The sequence below is a fragment of the Spermophilus citellus genome (assembly GCF_964194105.1).
Source record: "Spermophilus citellus genome assembly, chromosome: 8".
Classification (NCBI taxonomy): Eukaryota; Metazoa; Chordata; class Mammalia; order Rodentia; family Sciuridae; genus Spermophilus; species Spermophilus citellus.
Window position 1 is genome coordinate 1568930 of NC_138189.1, and position 15567 is coordinate 1584496.

At 37.9% G+C, this 15567-nt stretch overlaps 1 protein-coding gene and 1 pseudogene across 2 annotated transcripts in view; one reads left to right on the forward strand and one right to left on the reverse strand.

The window, feature by feature from the left end:
* LOC308654584 (HAUS augmin-like complex subunit 3) overlaps positions 1-15567 on the reverse strand; it is a 194827-nt gene that overhangs the window by 140069 nt on the left and 39191 nt on the right. Inside the window, exons 3-5 of the mRNA XM_081304195.1 lie at positions 12787-12852; positions 9989-10068; positions 6256-6756 (exon numbers count right to left, since the gene is read on the reverse strand). Coding sequence (XP_081160321.1) covers positions 6256-6756; positions 9989-10068; positions 12787-12852 — 647 coding nt within the window. The remainder of the gene's footprint in view (positions 1-6255; positions 6757-9988; positions 10069-12786; positions 12853-15567) is intronic.
* On the forward strand, positions 8991-9811 carry LOC308654588 (NADH dehydrogenase [ubiquinone] flavoprotein 2, mitochondrial-like; annotated as a pseudogene). Its single transcript has 2 exons — positions 8991-9183; positions 9296-9811. The product of its transcript is annotated as an NADH dehydrogenase [ubiquinone] flavoprotein 2, mitochondrial-like (transcript).

Sequence of the window (15567 nt, forward strand, 5' to 3'; positions counted from 1 at the left end):
GCTGCCTCCAGGAGACACATCTGATTGGAAAAGACATACACAGGCTGAAGGTGAAAGGATGGGAAAAAATATACCATGCACACGGTCCTCGTAAGCAAGCAGGGGTGGCCATCCTCATATCGAATAAAATCGACCTCAAGACCAAGTTAATCAAAAGGGATAAAGAAGGACATTATATACTGTTAAAAGGAACCATTCACCAACAAGACATAACAATTATCAATATTTATGCACCAAATAATGGTGCTGTGACATTCATAAAACAAATTCTCCTCAAGTTCAAGAATCAAATAGACCACAACACAATAATTATGGGTGACTTCAACACACCTCTCTCACCATTGGACAGATCCTCCACACAAAAGTTGAATAAAGAAACTATAGAACTCAATATCACAATCAATAACCTAGACTTAACTGACATATATAGAATATATCAACCATCATCAAATGGATATACTTTTTTCTCAGCAGCACATGGATCCTTCTCAAAAATAGACCATATATTATGCCATAGGGCAACCCTCAGTAAATATAAAGGGGTGGAGATAATGCCTTGCATTTTATCTGATCATAATGGAGTGAAACTGGAAATCAATGATAAAAGAAGGAAGGAAAAATCCTACATCACATGGAAAATGAACAATATGTTACTGAATGATCAATGGGTTACAGAAGACATAAAGGAGGAAATCAAAAAATTCTTAGAGATAAATGAAAATACAGACACAACATATCGGAATCTATGGGACACAATGAAAGCAGTTTTAAGAGGAAAATTCATCGCCTGGAGGTCATTCCTCAAAAAAAGGAAAAACCAACAAATAAATGAGCTCACACTTCATCTCAAAGCCCTAGAAAAGGAAGAGCAAAACAACAGCAAATGTAGCAGAAGGCAAGAAATAATTAAAATCAGAGCGGAAATCAATGAAATTGAAACAAAAGAAACTATTGAAAAAATTAACAAAACTAAAAGTTGGTTCTTCGAAAAAATAAATAAGATCGACAGACCTTTTGCCATGCTAACAAAGAGAAGAGAGAGAACTCAAATTACTAACATAGAGGATGAAAAAGGCAATATCACAACAGATGCTACAGAAATACAGAAGACAATTAGAAATTATTTTGAAAACCTATATTCCAATAAAATAGAAGATAGTGAAGACATCGATAAATTTCTTAAGTCATATGATTTGCCCAAACTGAGTCAGGAGGATACACACAATTTGAACAGACCAATATCAATGGATGAAATTGAAGAAGCCATCAAAAGACTACCAACCAAGAAAAGCCCTGGACCGGATGGGTATACAGCGGAGTTTTACAAAACCTTTAAAGAAGAATTAATACCAATACTTTTCAAGTTATTTCAGGAAATAGAAAAAGAGGGAGCTCTTCCAAATTCATTCTATGAGGCCAACATCACCCTGATTCTGAAACCAGACAAAGACACCTCAAAGAAAGAAAACTACAGACCAATATCTCTAATGAACCTAGATGCAAAAATCCTCAATAAAATTCTGGCGAATCGGATACAAAGGCACATCAAAAAAATTGTGCACCATGATCAAGTAGGATTCATCCCTGGGATGCAAGGATGGTTCAATATACGGAAATCAATAAATGTTATTCACCACATCAATAGACTTAAAGATAAGAACCATATGATCATCTCGATAGATGCAGAGAAAGCATTCGACAAAGTACAGCATCCCTTTATGTTCAAAACATTAGAAAAACTAGGGATAACAGGAACTTACCTTGACATTGTAAAAGCTATCTATGCTAAGCCTCAGGCTAGCATCATCCTGAATGGACAAAAGTTAAAGGCATTCCCTCTAAAATCTGGAACAAGACAGGGATGCCCTCTATTACCACTTCTATTCAATATAGTTCTCGAAACACTGGCCAGAGCAATTAGACAGACGAAAGAAATTAAAGGCATAAAAATAGGAAAGGAAGAACTTAAATTATCACTATTTGCAGATGACATGATTCTATACCTAGAAGACCCAAAAGGGTCTACAAAGAAACTACTAGAACTAATAAATGAATTCAGCAAAGTGGCAGGATATAAAATCAACACGCATAAATCAAAGGCATTTCTGTATATCAGCGACAAAACTTCTGAAACGGAAATGAGGAAAAACACTCCATTCACAATATCCTCAAAAAAAATAAAATACTTGGGAATCAACCTAACAAAAGAGGTGAAAGATTTATACAATGAAAACTACAGAACCCTAAAGAGAGAAGTAGAAGAAGATCTTAGAAGATGGAAAAATATACCCTGTTCATGGATAGGCAGAACTAACATTATCAAAATGGCGATATTACCAAAAGTTCTCTATAGGTTTAATGCAATGCCAATCAAAATCCCAACGGCATTTCTTGTAGAAATAGATAAAGCAATCATGAAATTCATATGGAAAAATAAAAGACCCAGAATAGCAAAAGCAATTCTAAGCAGGAAGTGTGAATCAGGCGGTATAGCGATACCAGATTTCAAACTATATTACAGAGCAATAGTGACAAAAACAGCATGGTACTGGTACCAAAACAGGCGGGTGGACCAATGGTATAGAATAGAGGACACAGAGACTAATCCACAAAGTTACAACTATCTTATATTTGATAAAGGGGCTAAAAGCATGCAATGGAGGAAGGAAAGCATCTTCAACAAATGGTGTTGGGAAAACTGGAAATCCATATGCAACAAAATGAAACTGAATCCCTTTCTCTCGCCATGCACAAAAGTTAACTCAAAATGGATCAAGGAGCTTGATATCAAATCAGAGACTCTGCATCTGATAGAAGAAAAAGTTGGCTCCGATCTACATATTGTGGGGTCGGGCTCCAAATTCCTTAATAGGACACCCATAGCACAAGAGTTAATAACAAGAATCAACAAATGGGACTTACTTAAACTAAAAAGTTTTTTCTCAGCAAGAGAAATAATAAGAGAGGTAAATAGGGAGCCTACATCCTGGGAACAAATTTTTACTCCTCACACTTCAGATAGAGCCCTAATATCCAGAGTATACAAAGAACTCAAAAAATTAGACAATAAGATAACAAATAACCCAATCAACAAATGGGCCAAGGACCTGAACAGACACTTCTCAGAGGAGGATATACAATCAATCAACAAGTATATGAAAAAATGCTCACCATCTCTAGCAGTCAGAGAAATGCAAATCAAAACCACCCTAAGATACCATCTCACTCCAGTAAGATTGGCAGCCACTATGAAGTCAAACAACAACAAGTGCTGGCGAGGATGTGGAGAAAAGGGTACACTTGTACATTGCTGGTGGGACTGCAAATTGGTGCGGCCAATTTGGAAAGCAGTTTGGAGATTCCTGGGAAAGCTGGGAATGGAACCACCATTTGACCCTGCTATTGCCCTTCTCGGACTATTCCCTGAAGACCTTGAAAGAGCATGCTACAGGGATACTGCCACATCGATGTTCATAGCAGCACAATTCACAATAGCTAGACTGTGGAACCAACCCAGATGCCCTTCAATAGATGAATGGATAAAAAAAATGTGGCATCTATACACAATGGAGTACTATGCAGCAATAAAAAATGACAAAATCATAGAATTTGCAGGGAAATGGATGGCACTAGAGCATATTATGCTTAGTGAAGCTAGCCAATCCCTAAAAAATAAATACCAAATGTCTTCTTTGATATAATGAGAGCAACTATGAACAGAGCAGGGAGGAAGAGCAGGAAGAAAAGATTAACATTAAACAGAGACATGAGATGGGAGGGAAAGGGAGAGAAAAGGGAAATTGCATGGAAATGAAGGGAGACCCTCATTGCTATACAAAATTACATATAAGAGGTTGTGAGGGGAAATAAACAAGGAGAGAAATGAGTTACAGTAGATGGGGTAGAGAGAGAAGATGGGAGGGGAGGGGAGGGGGGATAGTAGGGGATAGGAAAGGTAGCAGAATACAACAATTACTAATAGGGCATTATGTAAAATTGTGGATGTGTAACCGACGTGATTCTGCAATCTGCATTTGGGGTAAAATTGGGAGTTCATAACCCACTTCAATCTAATGTATGAAATATGATATGTCAAGAGCTTTGTAATGTTGTGAACAACCAATAAAAAAAGTAGGCTAGTGAGCTCATTTAAAGTTATGTTCAGGGGCTGGGGATGTGGCTCAAGCGGTAGCGCGCTCGCCTGGCATGCGTGCGGCCCGGGGTTCGATCCTCAGCACCACATACCAACAAAGATGTTGTGTCCGCCGAGAACTAAAAAATAAATATTAAAAATTCTCTCTCTCTCTCTCTCTCTCTCTCTCTCTCTCTCTCTCTCTCTCCTCTCTCACTCTCTCTTAAAAAAAATAAATAAAGTTATGTTCAAAAAATATATTTTTATTGTTAAAGATTACTATGATATCAAATTAAACAGGGGATATAATAAATAAGTAAAGGTTTAGGATTATAAAAATCATGTTTCTTGGTTCATAGTTATTATAAAAATGGAATATTTTTGCTCTTGTTAATTTCATTTTGTATTTTTCTTATAAAAATGTGTAACTGTTGCCTGTTAATGTTTTGCAGAAGTACTTCTTCTAACAGAAAAACCTGAGTTAATTTGAGACAATAAACCAATACCTATGGGACAGATTGGATATAAAGCTAACTTCTAGTACTGATACTAACCTTAATCAAACAAAAGGGGTTACTATAAAATTATACACCTTAAAGTATAATCCATTATTGTCACTTTAAAGACTGGTGAAACTGACCTGCTGAATGTTTTAAACCAAAACCTGGAGCCCAAAATAAAACAGCTAAGGGAAAAAAAGTAGCCAATATTCTGGCCCTTGTCCTCTTAGGTCAGTCAAAACTCAGGGAACAATGGGATTTCTCTAAGAGACTTGCAACTGCAGTAAGTCATCTGACATCCCAATCAGGGGAATCAAGAGGACCTAGAGAACAGGGAGCCAACCAGTGCACATTCTGCAAAGAGGAAGGTCACCAGAGAGGGAAATGTCCCTTATATTTCGAAGGGAAGCCACATGTGGTCAGTGAGACCCTGATCCATCCTAGCAGATAGCACAACTGATGGAAGAAAAGCTAAAGGATCCAAGAGGCTTCTCATAAGTTCCCAAGAGTGATCCCTTAAAATTGTCAGCTAACTCTAACAGTAGATAGAAAAAATTTTTACCAACTTGGTCTTAAACACTGGCAGAACATAACCAAAGCACAACCATACATGGACATTTAAAAGATAAGACAATGGTTCTTTTACATGTACATTTATGTTAGTCCTCCTGAAAATAAGTAAAACTGGGAGGTTATAAAGGAAGATTTTATACAGAGGTGCCTAATAAATATCACGAAAAGCTCTGCCAGAGTTATAAATTTGTTCTGAGTCAATTTGAGACCTATCTGAGCTTTTTCTGTTTACTTTTTCTTTGCTGGTATAATTATCATGATCTGCTGCTCAGACTCCCATTTTGGAGTTTGCAATTAACTTCCAGCCTGGCAACTTGATTTTAATCAAGACCTGGAAAGAAGACAAGCTACAACCAAGTTGGAAAGGACCTTACCAAGTGCTCCTTATCACCAAGATGGTTACCTGATCAGCTAAAAAGGGGAGAACTCATTATCATGGGCAATTTCCACTTCACAAAGTTAATATATCTAGGATGGATGTAAATACCAAAGGGTATGAAAATAAAAATGAAAAAGAAAAAGGGGGGACTTTTGAGAAATATAAAGTCCAGTGGTGCATTTGCAGAATATAGTATTTAACCTTAATTGGGACATAAGATCCAATTGAGCCATTTTAACTACAGGCCTTCCCTTTGCCCTGCCCAATTTTAAAATTAGCCAATCTATATATAGATTATAACACCAAGCTCCTCCTATCAGAGCAAGGGGCAGTACTATGTTAGGGATAAAAAGTAGGTGGACAGTTCTACCCAGGTGCACTTGCTAGCCAGGTTCAGTAGCACATTCTGCTGGAAGAAGTAAAGTTTGCCTTGCCAATCCACTTCAGAGTGCATGATTCATTTCTTGTGGCACCCTGGTATTTCTGACATAGTTCAGTGGTAAAGTGCCTCTGGGTCAATCCCTAGTACCAAAAACAAACTAATGGGAATTCTACATCATCACTCACTTACCATTCATGGGGAGGGAAGGCTTAAAATGTTATTTCTAGCTTTTCTATCAAAATAAGACATAAAGGGGCTTCTTTTATGAAGCCAAAACAACAAAACCTACCTGGTCAGCTATTAGCTGGGTGGAACCATCCTTATACATTAGAGTCACTACCAGTGCAGCTGCCTGCTTGAGCATTTCCATCAGCTGGTTTTTTGACTGATCATCCAAATACCTAATATCACAAAGGTATTTTTTAAAGGTTCTTGAGTCCCCAGAATTTAGCTGTGCTTTAACCTCACCAGTGTTTTCTTCCAATGCCAAGTATTTACTTATTTTCTCTGATGATTTACTATACATAATATGTTTTCTTTTAAGATTCATGCTTTCCTTATTTTCATTATTAATATTTTCATTTAGGAAATGCTTTTTCTTATGCTCCATTTTCTGTAGGTCTGAAGCCTCTTGATCACAATGTGGAACAGAACACCTGGAAGAAGCCAATGAACTGATGTTTTTCTGCTTTTGATCAGCAGGCAGCTGACCTGTGAGCCCAGTACTGGAGGAATGAGGAGAAGGCTTGGTGGAACCTCTTGACGTCTGGCCTGTTAAAGATTTAGGATTCTGTAACCAATAGAAAATATTTCATCAGAACACTGATACCTAAGGCAGCTCGATAAACCAAACTAATTCCTGGTAAAATCTGTCTAAGATAATGTGAGAACACGAACTTCACATTACCTATGACCACATTTTGTGTGTATGTGTGCTGGGGATTAAACCCAGAGCCTTGTGCATACTAAGCACATGCTCTACTACTGGGCTATATCCTTAGCCCTCTGACCATACTTTTTAATGAAACTATATATAGTCTTCCACAGTAGTTATTTTTCTCTACCAAGAGAGGCATGCACATCTGCACCCTTGGGCTGGAATGAGCAGGAGCTCAACACACAAACAGTAGCCCCAGTTAAGGTAGTTATGCATATCACGAAAGAGAGATGGAGAGATGGATGGGAGGAAACTGCATACCTGCATAAGAGTGAGGGTTAACTATTTACAGCTTCCAATAGGCCCCATTATAGAGAAAATAAGATCACCAAAACTTTTGAGAATGTTACTCTACCTACTAAATTTTCTTAAAAAAAAAAAACAGTTCAGCAGTGATCCTTTTTCCTCATTCCAGAAATATGCAATACACTTTGATAGATGCATAAACTAACAGAGGGGAAAAGTCACCCCTATCCATTTCATCATAGAATTAACTAATAATAATCCTTTGTTTTAAAGTTTATTTTCAATCTTATATATTCATGTTGCTTGGAACAACTGCATACTTTAAAATAATTTTGAAAAAAAATTTACACTTGCTCATAGGTCATGCAAAATTTAAAATTCATACTTATTTTTATTGCAGAGAAATATATGGTTTTAAAAAACATACTTAATGTTAATTAAAAATTCTGTGGAATATACAATAAAAGGAATTCAATGAGAAAAAGAAAAATATAAACTTTCAGACCACTGATGATCTTGCATGTGTATTTTTTTAAAGGGATGATTATGGATATCAAGTTTCTGGAGTGTAGTTTTAATCATAGTGGACATATTTTAAATGTTTGTATGACAGTTTTTAAAATGTTAATATTAACAACATACCAGAAATCATGACCTTTGCAACTTTTTAAACTTGTAACAAATATTTTAAATTATATGTGTGTGTGTGTGTGTGTGTATATATATATATTTGTGTGTGTGTGTGTGTGTGTGTTTTGTGGATGGACACATTACATTTATTTTATTTCTTTTTTTATGTGGTGTGGAGGATCAAACCTCACACATGCTAGGCAAGAGCTTTATCAGTGAGCCACAAACAACTCCAGCCAATGAATATTTTAAATTTCAATTTTAAAACATGTTGGGAAGTTCATGGCTTTTCAAAATTTGAGATCCAAATACTATTCATTCTATCAAGACAGAGATTCCATCCTCATTTTGTTATAGGGGTTAATGATTGAATTAAGTTAGGATGGGGCCAGGCGCAGTGGCACACGCCTGTAATCCAGCAGCTCAGGAGGCTGACACAGGAGGATCACAAGTTCAAAGCGAGCTTCAGCAATGGCAAGGTGCTAAGCCACCCAGTGAGACCATGTCTCTAAATAAAACATCCCTTTAGGGATAGGGATGTGGCTCACTAGTAGAGTGCCCCTGAATTGAATTCCCAGTACCAAATAATAATAATAATAATAATAATAATAATAATAAGGTAGGATAGGAACAGAACAGACAATTTGCTCCAGAGTCCATTCTCTTACTACTAGGCTCTCTACCACTGTTTCATAAACAATGTCTTTAATGATATAACCTCTTCTCTCCTCTATAGCTGAACCACTTAACTCATCCACTGTAAACTCTGTACCTGAGCCTTTCTGAGCTTCTATTTATTTCCACTAGTCCAAAATTTCAAGCTCTCTTACCTTACCCTGAAAAATTATCTCCGCATCCTTCCCTCACTCTCTAAAGGTGGGGTCTTCAGGCTGACCAGCCCCTCATCCACTCTACTAGAACTCAATTCAGATATAACTTTCATACTTCAGAAAGACATCCCAAATTCCTGTCCCCACTACCCAGAAAAGTAAATTGAAACAGCACAAAAGCGGGGTTAGATGTCCCTCCTATTATTCTGAGAGCAATGTGAACTTATTCCTATCACAGAACTTAATGCACATCATGGTAGAGATCAATTGTATTTCTCTGTCTTCCCCTTTCCTCATCCAAATTAAATTACATGCTCTCTAAGAGCAAGAACTTGATTCTTGCTTGTTGTGACTAGGGAAAGGCGAACAGTTTAGTCCACCATGTTCTTCTTCTTGGTTCTCCAGGCCTGGGCGGCAGGCCTCACCACCCCTTGGGGAAGACATATAAGGAATTTTGCATAAGACAGCCTTGTTTGTGCACAGGGATACTCCTGAGAATAACCCATACATACCCCATTTGATTTCACACCAGAAAACTTTAAGAGGATAAAGGCAACCCCATTTGATTTCACACCAGAAAACTATAAGAGGATAAAGGCAACTGTAAAATAAATAAATAAATAAATATATATATATATATATATATATATATATATATATATATATATATATATCCATCCATCCAGAAGGGCATACAGCAACAGCTATGCTTCCAGTCCTATATTTGGCCCAAAGGCAGAATGGGTGGTTGCCCATCTCTGCCATGAACTGAACAAGGATGCAGAAATTTTTACAAGTACCTCCAATGAGTATATATGAAGTAGCAATTTTTTATACAATGTATAATTGAAAGCTAGTTGGAAAGTATCACATTCAGTTCTGCACTTGCTTGCTTTGAAACTGACAGCATACTGGAGGCCATTCAGAAGAAGGTTGGAATAAAGGCTGGGGAAATGATATCTGACAAACTTTTCACCTTTATAGAGGTGTAATGTTTAGGGGCCTGTGTAAATACACCAACGGTTCAAATAAATGACAACTACTATGAGGATCTGACAACAAAGGATATTGAAGAAATTGATGAGCTCAAAGTGGGTAAAATTCCAAAACTTGGACATTTCTGTTGTGAGCCAGCTGGAGGTCTTACCTCATTGACTGAACCATCCAAAGGACTTAGCTTTGGTGTGCAAGTAGGCCTTTAATTTATATTCAACTATAAATATTTTATTACAGAAATAAAATATTACCTACAAAAAAAAGCAAGAATTATTTTTTTTCCAACCACTGAATCCACAGTGCATATACAGGACACTTAATAAAAAACTGTTGAACAAATGAAGGTTATCTGTTTAGAATTATCTCTATTTGCAATGATTTACCTTTTTCTCTAGTGATTGGTTCTTCCCCTCTTTAAGTATTACTGCATCCTTAACACTGGATTTGTTTATTGGTTTTACAACTTTAAGAATAAAAAGGAATAAAAGACATTAAAGAAACATTAAAATATAAATAATACAATTAACTAAGAGTTGAAAATAGCCTCTATAATCATACTATGTACTCATTAACTTTCTTAAAACAATATAACAAAATTTACAACCCAAATACACACTGCCATTGCAATAAGTAGTTAAAGTATTTTCAAGTTAACTGGTGGCAAATATATGTAATTATGAAATTTTTATTAAAAATAATTACTTGGCATTTGCTTTGGAATACTTGATCCTAAAAAACAAAGTCAAAATTTTATAAAAATATTATAAGTATCAAAGTTTTAGGGGGGTTTTGTTTGTTTTGTTTTGGGTACAAGGGATTGAACTCATAGGTGCTTTACCACTGAGCTACATCCCTACCCTTTTTATTTTTTATTTTGAGACAGGTTCTAAGTTTCTTAGAGCATTGCTAAGTTGCTGAAGTTGTCCTTGAAGGTGTGATCTTCCTGCGTTGGACTCCTGATTTTCTGGGATTATAGGCATGTGCCAATGTGCCTGGCAGTATTAAGAGCTTGAGTAGATTTTTCCCTGCGTGATGCCAGGGATTGAATCCAGGGCCTTTCTTACACTGAATAATGCTGCAATGGGACAATAAGAGTTTCAGTAAAACATCATGAATACAAACCTCTAATTCAGATTCTAATTTTAATAAACCTAGCTGAACAGTAAGTATGACTTGGGAGTCTGCTCTTCACCTATAACTGGCCTTTCAGGAACAATAACAACCAGGAAATGAAATTGGGGGAAAATATTTCATTTATAATAGAAAAAAATTACTAGGGATAAATTTAACAAACAAGGTACAAATCCCTCAATAATGAAAACTTAAATCTTACGCAATGGTATAAAACAAGACCTATAAAAATAGAAAGACATATGGGGCTGGAGTTGTGGCTCAGCAGAAGAGCACTCACCTAGGGCATGTAAGGCCCTGGGTTCGATCCTCAGCACCACATTAAAATAATAAATAAACCAAAGGTATTGTGTCCAACTACAACTAAAAAATAAATATTTTTTAAAAATGAAAAGACATAGGGTTAGGATATGTATAAAAACATTTAATTCTTTCAAATGTGAATTTAATGCAACTCCAATTAGAGAACCTACAGGGACCTTTCAATTTATTAAAGTAATTTCAAAGGACATGTGAAAAGCTAATTATCTGAAAATAGACAAGAAATGTAATTTTAAAAAAAGAAGACATGGGCTGGGGTTGAGGCTCAGTGGTAGAGCACTTGCCTAGCATGTTCTATTCTCAGCACTGCATACTAATATATAAAATAAAGTCCACTGACACCTAAAAATAAAACAAAAAAAAGACTTGCCTTGCTAGATTATCATAACATCCTATAAAGCCACTCTAATCCAATCAACATGATATTTGAACAGGAACAGACAGAAAGACCTCCGGAACAGAATAGACAATCCAGAAATTGATCCCAGAATTTATGAGAATATACAACAAAAATAGCATTTCAATTCAATAAAAAGAGGCAGATTAATAAATAAGGCTGGTACAATCACATCTGAAAGAAAATAATGCACTGGGAAAACTATTTGGAACAAAAAAGAGAAAGGATTAATGCCTACAACAAATTCCTACACATTGACAAGAAAAGACAGAAAAACAAGCAAAGGATAGGAATGGGCAATATGTAAAACAGCAAACTTCAACAGCAAACAAATATAATAGTAGAAAGGGAAATGAAAATTAGAAACATGTCCACATAAGGACATTTTAGACAACAATGGACTACACATTCAACAGCCGTGTCATATCACCTATTGACACACAGTGGTTCAGTCTGTGTAAGCACATTTTATGATGGCCACACAATGGCAAAATCATCTTAGATGGCACATCTCAGAAAGCTCTCCCTATTAAGCGCTATGTGACTATAAACATTCTTGGAGATAGAGGGGAAGAGAGTCTTGTGCATCACTGGTAAAAATACAAATAGTTGAACCTTTTGAAAAGGCAAATGAACAACACTTATTAAAATTAAAAAGGCATATATCAGGGGCTGGAATGTGGCTCAGTGGTGGAGTGCTTGCGTGACATGTGTGAAGCACCATGTTTGATCTTCAGCACCACATAAAAATAAACAAATAAGGGCTGAGGATGTGGCTCAAGTGGTAGCGCGCTCGCCTGGCATGCGTGCGGCCCGGGTTCGATCCTCAGCACCACATACCAACAAAGATGTTGTGTCCGCCGAGAACTAAAAAATAAATATTAAAAAAAAAAAAAATAAACAAATAAAATAAAGGTATTGTATCTATCTACAACTAAAAAAATATTTTTAAAAAATGCATATATCATTCTTTGGAATTGGGAGAAGGAGTGATCCAAAGGGGGCATTAATAATGCTATTCCCTAAGCTGGGTGCAGGTCTGTGAAATTTTGAAAGTACAGACCTAAGGTATGTGAATATATAAATATACATATTATACAAATATAAATAATACCTCAATAAAAAACAAAGACATAATCATTTAATCAAAAAAATCTCTCAGCTATCCATTTCATAGAAATATATTCAACAGTAAGAAAACCAAAGGTTTACAACAATATTTCTCATTATGGCAAAGCACAAAAAACAAATATACATCAAGAAGGAAATAGATGAACAAATTATATAACATTCACACAAAGAAATACAGAGCCATTAAACAGAATGACATACAGGGGCTGGAGTTATGGCTCAGCAGTACAGCACTCGTCTCGCATGTGCAGGTCCCTGGGTTCGATCCTCAGCACCACATAAAAAATAAAATGAGTAAAATAAAGGTATTGTGTCCAACTACAACTAAAAAATAAATATTTAAAAAAAGAATGACATACAGCTGCATACAGCTGTACTGGTAATCTGAAGATGACTCCAGTTTTGAAAACAATGACCAAATCTCCCCATTTACGTACATGAAGATGCTACCCATGTACCCTTGTGTGGGTTGGGTTTCTTTTCAAGCCAACTTTGTGACAAAGGTTTGCACTCAGAAATGCAACTGCGGAGTGAAGGTGGCAGAACTGCACCAAGGAAGAAGCTGCCTAAAATGCAGTCATTCAAGGTCTGCTCTGGGCCTGGGCTGGCTCTGCAAGATGTCCCCTCGTGTGTCCAAGGAGCTGGGTCTGTATACCCTAGCACCCACCATTGTTGGATCCTTCACTCCTGGGTAAGTGCTGTGTCCTTGGATACAGAAGTTCTGCAGCAGGAACAGTCACCTGGTGGGGCTACTATTGGGGCTGCTAGCAGCGGACCTGGGCACCCAGGTGCTGGCAGTGATCACTGCAGTCCACACTGCTGCTTAGAGCCCTTGCTTCAGATTCTCCCTGGGAGCAGAGCCTGCAGGACCTGTTGGGCCTTCATCAGCAAAGGAAGGTTCATGGGATGAACAACATCTTATCACTGCAGCTGGTCTCAGTTTCCAAATGACATCCATCTCCCTACTCTACTCTCAGTCTAAGGTACCCTCACTCTGGCTTAGTACCTCTGCTGATCTAGGTGCCTTCCTGATGGAATGACCCAAACCCCCATCCCTGACAGCTAAGCCCCTGGTCACTGTGCCCTTCTCTGGCTATGGCTCCTAAATTTGCTATCAAATTTGGGCAGGAAGGTGACCAGTCAAATCACCCTGGGTGTTCCCTTGCTAAGCTTGGTAACTGTACCTCCTCCCACAACCAAGGCCAATTACCCTAGCAGGATGGAGACTACGCTCCTCACTTGCCAGTCTCTCAGCACATGGAGACTGGAAATGACTGAGCAGCAGCCAAAGCTTGAAATCAAATGGCACTTTTTTTTTGTGCCTGTGGAAGATTTTGCTCTGTGAGTTAAGACCTGTAAGCATGTAGGACCCAGAGGTGTGTGGAAAACAAATTTCCTAAGTGATCACTGGGAGTGATGACTTCCATCTTTTGGTTTCCAAGCCCATATATTACATCCTGGGGGCACTGCACTAACAATGGTAACTGGTGTGCAATGTTTTTGCTGCACACCTGCAGGTTTTTGCTCCCTCACTGCCTCTGAACTGGCTCCTCAAATCATTGTACTGCTCTACTGGGCTGCAGTATGAGTATGCAGCTGTGAGGGAGCTGGAGGATGTCATGTGGCCTTGCTTCAGTCCCTCAGCTTTATGTAGACCCTGTGTCAGTGAACATGTGCTCCAGGACCCTTGAAGAATGGAGCAAACTGAGACCCTGTGAATGGAAAAGGTGAATCGATTCCTGGAACATGCTGATTTAGTCAAGATGAACCACTGTGGACAAGGATGCCGTGTCAAGCACCTATAGTCAAACTGATTAGGAGGCCAAGATGAGAGAATCCGTTTGAGCCCAGGAGTTGGAGATCAGCCTATGCAACACAGTGAGACACCATTTCAAACAAACAAACAAACAACAATAAAGTCAATCACTGTAACTTTCATGGTACAGGGGGTTCAACATTGTCAATTTGCCACCAAATGACTGTTCTCAAAGCATGGTGCCACTGGGAACTCAGCACTTTGTCTCTGTTGTTGGAGGGTTAGATGCTCAGCAGATAATAGATAAAGCAACTCTAACGAGTAGGAGCTGCTGGGCCCATGCAGAGCCTCCACCCCAGCCCCATGCTCAAAGAGTAAGCATGTGTCAGCACTGGAACATAAGACGACAGAAGCTGGTGTCAACTGACCTAAGTCATTCTGTTAACATGATTGTCTGGGCCATCCTCCATGGTAGGTGTTCATGAATGGGAGTTACTTGGTGTCCATCCCATAGATCTACTCACGTGCTTTACCTCAAGAACTCCTTGGGACAAATCTTTTAATTTTTCTTATTCCAGGTCTCTGGCAGCCAGGCAAATCACTATAATTTCCCATAAGTCCATATGTTTTCTCTCTTCACACAGTATATGACCAAGTTTTACCCCTTGATTTCCCCTCAATGTTGTCTTCCAGGGCTGCCTGAATTGGGTTATAGTGCACCTGAAACCAATTTTTGGTTTGCCCCACATACTGAACATTGTGAACCAAATTCAATCTTTTTATTCCTCTATTAGCTAGTGTTAAGATTGTTCTCCTCCTCCTAAGACAATCGACAGAAGACATACCAATGCCAACATTAATGATGCCTTGGAGTTTGGGCCACATGCTCAGGCAGCCTGATTGTGCCTTCTGGTCTTCTCATCATACCTAATATCAAATCAACCACTTCTAACTTACAATGAATGGATTGCCCTTGATGGGGCTGATAGAACTGGTCCATACTGGGAACTTCTGGCTTCATGAACATTTGATGTCCTCATGGTCTCATGGTCCTTCCCTAACAGAAACTAGTAGCATCATAGGAGTCTTCTGTTGTTTCACTTTTTCAGAAAATTCTAATTATTTTCTGTAGACGATACTATCTTGCTCCAGTAGTCTGCATTATGATTCTCCTGTGAGGGCCTTGCTGTAAATGTCACATGGCATAATTTCTCTTAACATCATAA